This window comes from Polyergus mexicanus, unplaced genomic scaffold (genome assembly GCF_030449975.1).
Source record: "Polyergus mexicanus isolate NDT 795.1 unplaced genomic scaffold, iyPolMexi1.0 SCAF_347, whole genome shotgun sequence".
Lineage (NCBI taxonomy): Eukaryota > Metazoa > Arthropoda > Insecta > Hymenoptera > Formicidae > Polyergus > Polyergus mexicanus.
This window is the reverse complement of record NW_027223667.1, coordinates 1-10,553: the sequence shown is the minus strand read 5'-3', so window position 1 is coordinate 10,553 and position 10,553 is coordinate 1. Positions and strand designations below refer to the sequence as shown.

The 10,553-nt window shown below is 43.2% G+C and overlaps 1 protein-coding gene across 3 annotated transcripts; it reads left to right on the top strand.

Moving 5' to 3' along the window:
- The first annotated feature begins 888 nt into the window (after positions 1-888).
- On the top strand, positions 889-10,479 carry LOC138944640 (leucine-rich repeat-containing protein 24-like). Of its 3 annotated transcripts, none has more exons than XM_070315459.1 (3): positions 889-2,283; positions 6,406-7,622; positions 7,707-10,479. In XM_070315459.1, the coding sequence occupies exons 2-3, from the start codon at positions 6,634-6,636 to the stop codon at positions 8,956-8,958; spliced, it is 2,241 nt and encodes a 746-aa protein (XP_070171560.1). In that variant the 5' UTR covers positions 889-2,283; positions 6,406-6,633; the 3' UTR covers positions 8,959-10,479. The 3 variants fall into 3 exon arrangements, with proteins under 3 accessions (XP_070171560.1, XP_070171559.1, XP_070171558.1); XM_070315458.1 differs by having other exon boundaries at positions 889-3,861; XM_070315457.1 differs by having other exon boundaries at positions 889-4,006.
- Positions 10,480-10,553: the final 74 nt, after the last annotated feature.

Genomic DNA, 10,553 nt, shown 5'->3' with positions numbered 1-10,553 from the left:
AAAGAGAGAGAGAGAGAGAGAGACACATTTCATCATTCCGTGATCCGTGCTCGGCGTTCATAATACGACCGCTCACGGGTCAGATTAAATTGCATCTTCGCCGACTAACGGGCGCATTAAATCTCGTAAGCCCCGTCATGATGGCGGACGGATTTCGCAGCGAATTTTCCGCGCGTCGACGATATCCGCCGTCGGCTTAACGTCGAGCGACGTCAAGACGTCGGCGTCGATGCCGCCGTTTGGCGATTCAGCTCGCGGAGGAGAGACCAACGACGTACGTAATGGGGAAATGCGTCGATTCCTCCCTCCTCTCCTCCCCAACCCCCATTCCCTTTTTCCCGGGAAGTCGCGCGAGGGCGAAGCGCAAGTTCGATGATGATTTGGTAATTTCATGGCTCGACGGAGCGCGTCGCGTTAAAAGCGATCGCCGCCGGATGTCACGCGTCCGCTTTTAGATCACTCAACAAGGTTACGAGAAGACGGCTGCAGACTCCGTGATTCGGTGGCGGATGGATGGATGATTTATGGATGTTTAAAGATAAAATCAGTTTTGTCATACTTTCGCGACAAATGCGCGTCTAAATTGACGTGGGGGTATGTATATCGAATTTATAAACCTCCATTTGTAAATATGTAAGGAAATACTTCTTTTTTCTCACGTTTAAGGAGATTTTTAACGTAACGCGATATAAAAATTTCTCAAAAATTTATTTCACAAAAATTTTCTTCTATGGTTACTTGTGTATTTACGAACGTTTTCCATAACGCGCGCTTATCGATGCGTCGTGACAAGGAAGCGGAATATTTATTAGCTTCAAAGGTAAATATGCATATTACACCTCACCGATGACTTTGACCTTGACGTATGTTGTCAAGGTCAAAGTCATCAGTGAGGTATAACCTAATATGCATATTTATCGCTTCAAATTCAATGACGATTAATAACTTAAACTCCGACTTTAATTTACATGAAATATCGCCTAGCGACCGCATAATGATCGCGTGAGTCTCGAGTACCGATAAATAACAGTAAAATTAGCGTCGTGCTATTATCACTATTAACCGGAGTTATTAGCACAATTACGGACGCAACGTAATGCCTATTTGCAGGGCGCATCCGAACACAAATCGCTGACGCTATGCCCTTAACGAACGGTATTTTCGGTACAATTAACTGATAATTTACATTGGCGATAGTTTGAGGTCTTGTTCAATTTTGGAGCATTCTGTGTCCTATCTGATAACACTTAATATCAATGACGAGATGTGCTGTATATATATATATCCCTGCAACTGTGTAATTCTCTTCAGCGTCGTTTCGATAACAAATTTAACTTTTAATTAAAATTTTATTTAAGACCAATTCAATTCGCGAATAAAAAGAAGAAATGAAAAACTGAAGAATCTGCTTATATTTTTGACAGACTCAATGTCCTGTCATCTTTAATAAACGATAAACTATCGTCGGTTGACAATCGAACGTTATCACCGCGTTCTAGTCGAGTTAATCTTCTACGGCTTGCGATTTCGAGAAAATACGCGGCTTTTTCACTCTCTGAGATCAGTCTGTATATTACGTGATTTATTACACGGGTATCCGTCGCTCGGTTCGCGTTTACGGACATTATCGGCGACTTGTCGTCGACGAGGCACTCGGCCCTCTATTTCCCGGCTTCGCGGAAGGAAGAAAAATAGACGTTGCTCCTCGCGGCGCCCCGGGGATCGTTACTTTTCAGATCTCCCTTGGCGAAAGAAGAAGCGGTCGGGACTCGTTTTCGCAGCGCATCGATTATAGTATTCGGTAATTTTGTGCTCCGCCGGAGCGAGCTGAAAAAAATATCACCGCGCCGGTTATTTCCACGCCGTCGATTCCCATGGAGGACTCTTCGACCGGAAATGAAAATCGGAGATACGATTGTTCCCCGGAATCGAGTACGAAATCTGATTTGATACGGATATAAAGAGAATCCGTTCATCACACGCCAAAATGGACAAGTTGACAAACAAAAACATAATAATATATATATATATGATAGATAAATATATGTATGTGTGTGTGTGTGTACGTGTATAAAATAGAAGATATCATTTTTCACTGATAAAAGAGGAGAAAATACTACGATCTTTTATCTGCAACATCCTGTCGCAACACGGGGTTTAGTGCTGTCCGAATTTTTTGGTAGTATTTTCCATTCTGAGAATTTGTTTATCCAACGTGAGGACAAACCCATCAAATGCGAGAGAAAGGCTTCTGCGAGAAGGGTCGTTACAAAAGGAAGGGTGGTAAGGATCAAATTCGCTGTTCGATTTGCGACCGATCGATCGTAACGCCCGGTAATTCTAGACTCTCCATTGGAGCGCGGCTTACATTAACAAAAAAAGAAAGGGGCGAAAAAATTGGCTTTCGAATACGCGAGCGTCTCCCGCATCATCCCATCGACATTATTACATCGGGGGTTTGGAAGAAAAAATGTAAATAAAACGCGCAATGTAATTTTTCGTCTTTTGCTTTTTTTTTGAAACCAATATTACATGGACCTATTGCGATTTTTACATATAAATCAAACAATATTAATAGAAGCAATGTAATATTTAAGCAATATTTAATTTAATTTGAATAACACAAATTAATTAAATAATATATTTATATGAGACCAGAAAATATATGTGATTTTCTCTATTCTCCGTGTCACATACACACAACGTACGATTATTATTATAATAGATTACATCATTACATCTGTAAGCTATAAGGACAAAATCTTTCGACTCTGTTATATTCGAACAATCGATTCGATCGGATTCGAATGACATTAAAGTACAATTCCCCGTCGTTGTATGCGACTTGCCAAGGGAATAACTGCGAATCAAAGTTAATTGAATTAGCGCAGCTTGTGCTTTCTCGTAACGAAAGGACCTTTTACAATATTCCCGCGATTTAAACGAAAAATAATAAAATTGTTCACCTAATAATATACCTATACAGTTTGTAAATAAAACACACATTTTACGAAATACACTCTATATGTTTTACATAAAATTCTATTTATATGCACCTGACTGCACTCTTCAATTTTCGAGTGTTTCCCAATTTTAATTGTCGAGAAATTTCGTGTCGGAAATCTCTCTCTCTCTCTCTCTTTTCAGGAAATTGCAAGAAGCGAGAACTCGTAAAGCTCTCTACTCGTGTTTTATGCATTCTACCATAATTCTTCCTTATATTTTTGATCAAGTATCTAGCAATTGTATGGAGGAATTTATGTAACAGCTAACTTTCACGTTCGCGAGATCGGCAAAAGGATCGCTTTTCGATACTCGTCCACTCGATACTCGAGTCTTTGTAAGTCGCGCTGTAAGTCGAGGATGAAGATACCAGAGGCTGTTCGCCTTTACTTCGCCTGAAGAGGCAGGAATAAGAGGCCGCGGTGTCTTCGAACACGCTCGAAGAGTCGGAAGAGTCTCAGGTCCCGAGACTTTAAGGAATTTCAAGGAACAATTGCGCGCACTATACACAGCAATTTTTATTTCAGTCGTTGTATATTCGCTCGCGCAACACTCAATACAGCCAAGTTTATTATTAGATTAGGTCTTACTTGGTCGACTTGGAATTGCTCTGTGTAGCTCCGTGCAAGATAAAAGTACAATCGAGATAGATATTAATTTTTATCCTTTTCTCACATTGTTATCTTCATTTTATTACTGAGATCACTGGCTAAATTGCCTTATAAACAAGTAATTGGCCGTCCCTAGAAATATACCAGATTTATCCGCTTGAAAGTTCGTGTTCTCTCGATCGATGGGAAGAGAATCGACGAAAGGATTGGCGGAAATCCTCGTTCTCGAGGCTTTGTGCCGCGTTCCGTAAGTCGAGGACGAAGATGCAGTTTTCTAACCGTAGAAAGAGGACTCAAATCCCCGATTCGGATCCTATTCGAATAACGTTTCAGCAACGTTTCTCTTCTTCATTGCCCGTCTCTTTGTTTGCGCGCCGCCCTCTTGTCTCCCGGTAATTAAACGCGGGGTTCGATGTTAATTAAATTAACCCCCTCCGTGTTTGACGCGTGATGTGACATGGGGTTTCCCGACAATGAGAGATATGCCGCGCCATATATAATCGACTATTCATTATAGTCGCAAAGCATCGCGATGTAGTCATGCGATATACGACGATAGTCGCCGTAAAATTGTTACAAACCGTACACATTTCCATTTCATTGTTATGTACATAGTTACAATATCGTAGAATTTGCGGAATTTAACAAAAGATTCAAGTTTATCCATTAGAAAAAATTGTAAAAGTAACGGAGTAACGAAGTGGCTATCGATAATCGCTTCCACTTGATCGTGCGCATTAATGATACAGATGAGAATTCAGAATATCTCGGAATTTCAACCGTTTTTTATCTTTATACGGGGCATTTCAACTGTCCCAATGTATTATTCCTTTGCTGATAACAGTCATAACAGTTAAAATGACGATTCGCCATTTCGAATGGATGCTCTCAGCACCGTTTAGCTCTTCCAGCCTCTTTCGCTTCTCGCTTCCATTCCGTTACCGGGGAAGTATTTCTTCTCATTTCGCCTCCCTCAGGAGTGAAATTCCTCTCGCCAAATGGCGGGAACAATTAACGAAATAGCGCTCGAATCGGCACAACCACTAAATTTAATCGCGACATTATCATTACGATTTTAATGTGATCATCGAAGACGTCACTCTCCCATCCCGTTTTTAAGGATCTCTTAAAAGGACTTACTTAGTAGTAATATTTTCTGAGAGAAATGCACGGATTATCTCCTTACATATATCGTTGATACGAAATAGAGGAGAATCGCAGAATGTGAACTGACAAGAACAAGTTGAAATAAAATATTAAATTCTTCCATCTGCGAGGAAAAACTATTAAAAAGTCTCTTCGCCCACAACTCGCCCGTCTCTTTCTCATTTCCATTTCGAGCGATGGGTGAAGAAGCACATTTCACCGTTTCGCGTTCGATATTTACTGCTCGGCCGCAAAACGCAATTTTACAAGAACGCTCCTTTAAGGGCGCTCCTTTAAGAGAGCTCCTTCGCGCGCGCAAAGCAAATACCGACGGTTTACCGGCGGGCTGTACGGATATTTCCAACCCTCCTCCGGGCTCGACAATTCGCATCGTCGATGAAAACGTTGCCGACTAAACGAGTTCGCGATTCCGAGGACGAGCGCGAACAAGTAGAGAAGGAACGAACGAACGAACGAAAACCTTCTAGTGTCGCCGTCGTTTTTTTCTACCTTTTCATATTTTTTCCAGCGTGATTCTTGCTGCACCAGATTTCTCATTTATACAAAGTTGCATGTACACAGTACCAGATATATAATACAGAGGGGAAAACTCCACGATAAGGAATACGCGTTGAAAGAAACGTGACTTGGTAGAATAATCGTAATTTTGATTTATAAATTTACGATTAATATACAGAATCTCATTTTCTAGATTCCAGAAAATCAGAGTGTTCCTACAACTAGAGAGTTTAGTTTATATTATTATATATATTTTTCCATATTTTATTCCGAAATTAATAATGAATAATAAAAAGGTATCGTAGTTGAAGCAAAAAGTCTCTCTCTAGTATAAATGGAAATATTCGTTTGACAATACAAGTTACATACGTGATATTACACGAACCGTCGAGCGTCTTGTCAAGACCGTATCCGCGTCGTTTGCGTTTTCCGGGAAACATCGCAGTAGGGATTTTAAAGATGCGGGAAAAAATTGCAACTCGCTCTGTTACAGCGAGGAGGTCAGTCGATATTGGATTCGAAACGTCCAAGATCGGCAATATCCTCCAGGCCTTTGCATTTCTCGACGGTGAAAGGCCTCTGTGTCGGAATAAAGCCACGAAGAAGCGGAAGGTCTTTGCATGCGGCGCCGCACGAGCGCGCTCGATATTCCGACATTCTGGTATCGGGAGTGTTTCTCCTCACGACATCCTCGCCTCCTCCTGAGATACACATCCTCTCTTCATGGAATTTATTATCCGCCCTCAACCTGCGCTCTCGCCACATCGAGAACTCCCTAGAGATCATCTTACTGGGGATTCGGCAGTTTCTACAGTGACTGTGTTTTTCCGTGGGATTCTAGAGTCCCTCTAGAGGGGAAAATCCTGATCCAGCTGGAAAGTCTAATAGTTCTTTCGTTTGCGGGAAAAACCATGGAAGGCTAAGTTCCATAATCGATTGTCAGCGCTTACCGCGGAGCTGATACAAAAATTTAGGCGGGTGGAAATGGCTATTTTTCGAAACAACGCGTCGTGCGCGGAATCTTTCGTAAATTGTTCCGGATTTTATTTATGGCTTATCTAACCATTTATCACATCGTAATCCAAAATGCATTGTAATCATTGGTTTGTTCGTCTTATTGTTGCAGAGATTTGCCTTTCAATATTATCCGCAAGCTGATGCACCTTGGCGACGGTGGATTCTGCATCGGTTCGATACCGCAGTCTCCCTTCAGCGACGGTGAAGGGTCAGCGCACGTGGCTAGTGGATCAGCGAAAAATGCGATAGAAACGGAGGAGTACGATCGTGCCGCGAAAGGAAGAAGAGGAACGAGAAGGAAAACGAGACAAAGCTTATCGCCGGATGAAAGAGCACCATGTGCTCAATCGTACCAGCCTGGTGGCGATGGGCTGCCCTTCTCGGCACGATGCTGCTACTGTTGCTATCTTGGGGGGCGGGCGCGGCGGAGGGCTGCCCGAGTATGTGCGCATGCAAGTGGAAAGGCGGGAAAGAATGGGTAGAGTGCGCGAATCGTAATCTCAGGGGATTGCCGCAGGGAGCCCGCGAGGAAACACAAGTGCTCGACCTTTCTGACAATCAGTTGGTCGACCTACCGGCGGAATGTTTTCTCGCACTCGGCTTGGTTAACCTCCAACGGCTCTATTTGGGCAGGTCTCACATCGTCAAGATTGCCTCCCAGGCATTTTTTGGACTGGTCGGCCTGGTAGAATTGGATCTGTCCGAGAATAAAATCGAGCAAGTGCCAACGGATACGTTTGCGTCTTATCCAAGTCTAATGAGACTTACATTAAATGGAAATCCAATTAAAGAGATTCGCCAGGGTGCGTTTCGTCATCTGATGCACCTGACCACTCTGGAAATTAGCAAGTGTGAAATAAAAGTCATTGAACAAGACGCTTTCGAGGGTCTTCAGTCGCTAGAGTGGCTTCGGCTGGACGGCAATCAGCTCGTCTACGTGCCTGATCACACACTGCCACTGGGAGGAAATCTCAGGGGATTGACTCTTCATAACAATTCATGGCAATGTAACTGCAAACTAAGAATAATGCAGGCCTGGCTTAAGGAATCAGCTCCGGCAGCCCCGCAGCAGTCTGAGCCAGTCTGCGAATCTCCGGAAAGATTGCGCGGCAGACAAATCAAGAGTCTCAAGATTAGCGAATTGGCTTGCCTGCCCCGTATCGATCTTCAAAATCGTTTAGAGATTTATGAAGGCAGTAATGTTACTTTGACATGTAATATTCACGCGATACCTGCCGCCAAAGTCATCTGGTCGTTCAACGGAGAACCGTGCGAGTTGCAGAATGAGAATGATTCTATAGTCAATGGCATTTCCACGTTTTCAAGGTAAGTGATTTTATCCTGGATTTGTGATTCGAATTTGTATATGTCTGTTTCGTCTTGAACCGTATCCTCCCGAATTGGTTGCAGATATATTTATCGACAACGAGGCGGGACCAACATGAGCAGCACGTTGTTTCTTTACTCAGTTGAGTCGTTCGATGAAGGTACTTATAGTTGCATTGCGGAAAACAGTGCAGGGTCTGCAATGGCAAATCTTTCTCTCTTTGTGCTCTTTCGCGAAAAATCCACCGTGGAGCCGCCCTTCGACAATCCTGGTTCCGGCTACGTAGCCGTGATAGCCGCGGGCGCACTGGTAGGCACTCTCTTGGCGTTGGGTTGTCTGATTGGTAGCGTAATATATTGTGCGAAAAAACGACGTAGTGACCGGAAGCGTAATTCAAAAGCTTTGGTGACGCAGAGCAAATCGGTGCTACCAATCACAAAAAACACCACCAGCGGGTCCTGCCGAAAAGGTAACGGCAGCCTGATCGGCTTAGAGCATCAGCAGATGGTTTCGTATACAGAGCGAGAAATCAGCCGAGCGGCTACTTTAGAGCACCGGGAACACTCCAGAAACTCGTATCCGGTGGCAAGTCCGGTCGCCAAATACCTGACCGAACCAGATTTGATTAATGAGGTGCCCGAAAATACCGAGATGGGTTATGGTCAGTTGTACGGACGTCATCATCAGCGAGTCGGTGCTGCCGATCGACAGATCTTCGAATACGACTCGGGCTATCCGCTGCAGCCCGATCTACGACCGCCGTCGGTTTTACCGCAGATGAGCTATCTAGATCAGGACGGCTATCCGCTGAATTTTGGTCTGCCCAAGATCTCTTTCAGCACCGCCAGCACTTTGCCTAGGTTTCGGCAACGGATGACGGAACCTGGCTCGGCGGCTGCGCCGGCGGCCAGATATTCACGTGAGGCAGAGTTCCTTGCGAGATCACCGGGATACGACCCCGTTTTACCGCGAACCGACGCCAGGTACACCGCTGAGGGCTATCCCTATCCGGTGCACCAGCAACAGCAGCAGCCGCTGCAATCAACGATGCAATCACCGCCTCTGCCGATTCAATCGGTTGAGCAACCGATTCAGCAACAACTGCCTATTCAATCGCCGGTTTCGCCAGTGGCCGTCTTCCCGGAAGTACCCTTCATACCGTCACCCCCGGCGGCGTATAGGGGCGAGACTACCCCTCTGTCGCCGAGATCCCTTCTCGGAAAGACCGCTCGCGAGGCCGCGGCTGCCGCTGCCGCGAGGGCAGAGGAACTTCAACCACCGAATCACCCGGAGAGTCCTGACGAGGGCTACGTGGGAGACGCTATGGATGTCTGAAAAATTGTCAATGACGATAAGAGAAATAATCGTCAGGTCTGAAAAACGTGGAAGATACGTTTCTGATATATTGTTGAATAAGATTGACGTTCACTTTTTGTGAATCTACCCTTCTATGGACCTTCTATGGACTTACCCTGAAGAAAAGATTGGATAGATCAATTTTTCTGCAAAAAATCTACTGCCATTTCCAACCAACTTCCTCGAAAGTAGAAAAGGAAAAGTAGAAAATGTGGTATTATGCACAATTATGTACATATTTTCTTGGTATTTAAAGAAATAATTATCATTTACTGTCTGATTTTTGCTAAAAAGTTCTTACTTTGGAATGACAAATTAATTTTAACAATTAATGATTACACGCATAAATATTCGATTATCTGATTCTATCTTGATCCTTTTATTTATGAGAAAATTAATTTAAGGAAAAAATTATTCATTATTTTCATTAATTTAGGAATTATTGAAATGAATTAACATGAAATTTCACAAGTTTCCATATGTATTATCGACGAAACAATCATTATGGATTAAGAAAGAAGATATCTCTTCTCTATCTTTTTGCTCAATGTATTGATCCAGCAGCAAGAATAACAAAGTACTTTTCATATAAGTTTTTACAATTTCCTTCCACGCGAGTCAAACATCAAGCATGAAGATCTTGACAAAGCTATGAACAATACGAATTACCGGCATCAAGGACGAAATGTGTCCTCGTCACGTTACCAGATTAATTCACGGAGGATAACAGGGTCCAGGATGTGATTGGCGGAACACGGCCGCCAGAGACGGCGCGAACAAAGCATTCGTCCTGGCGGTAGAGACGTAATAGATTAATCAGAAGGCATGTCACGAATGTCGTCGGGGTGCACAATCCTTGTCAGTCAAGAAGGATGACGAAGGAGGTGTTTGCGCTAAGGCGAGACGGTTCTCGAATTTGAGGGAAATCGACTCCGAAGAATTTGCGCGGATCGCGTTTAAATGCAGAGAGTGCTTTTTCGGACATCAAAATGGCGGCCGGATTTATTTAAACGGCATGTCGAGTTTGTGAAATACGATCGTTCTTTGAACGCGCTCCAAGGAGAAACGTTCGGTCGCGTTGAAAAGGAACCAAGATGGCGTGATTGATCCTTAAAGTGATAGATAAATGTTTGACGAACTCGATGGAGTGAAACGCGTCTCATTGGACCTCGAAGGCGCACTTTTAGCGTTGCAGAAACGTGACTGGTGCTCAAAGCGGCCACTCCGACAGGATCCGCTAAGAAAATGTAAAATTAATTAAATTTAATTGTTCATGTCGATCCCGTAACCGTTAAAGTCTGCGATGATTCGGTAATTGCAAGTTGAGCGAATCGAAAAGATGATAATGATAAGAAGAGAGAATTGTCCTGTTTTTAATAAATATTTTATAGATATTTGAGAAAATATTTGTATGATTTTTTAATCTATGTTTTGTAAAAGGATTCTTATAATTGTTTTGGGAAGATCTTAAACAGATTATTGTTATATCGAAAAGATATAAACTTAACTCTTCTTTTTGGATGATAGAAGTGAGATCTGTACGCTTCAATCATTAGATCACTTTGATATTGTTT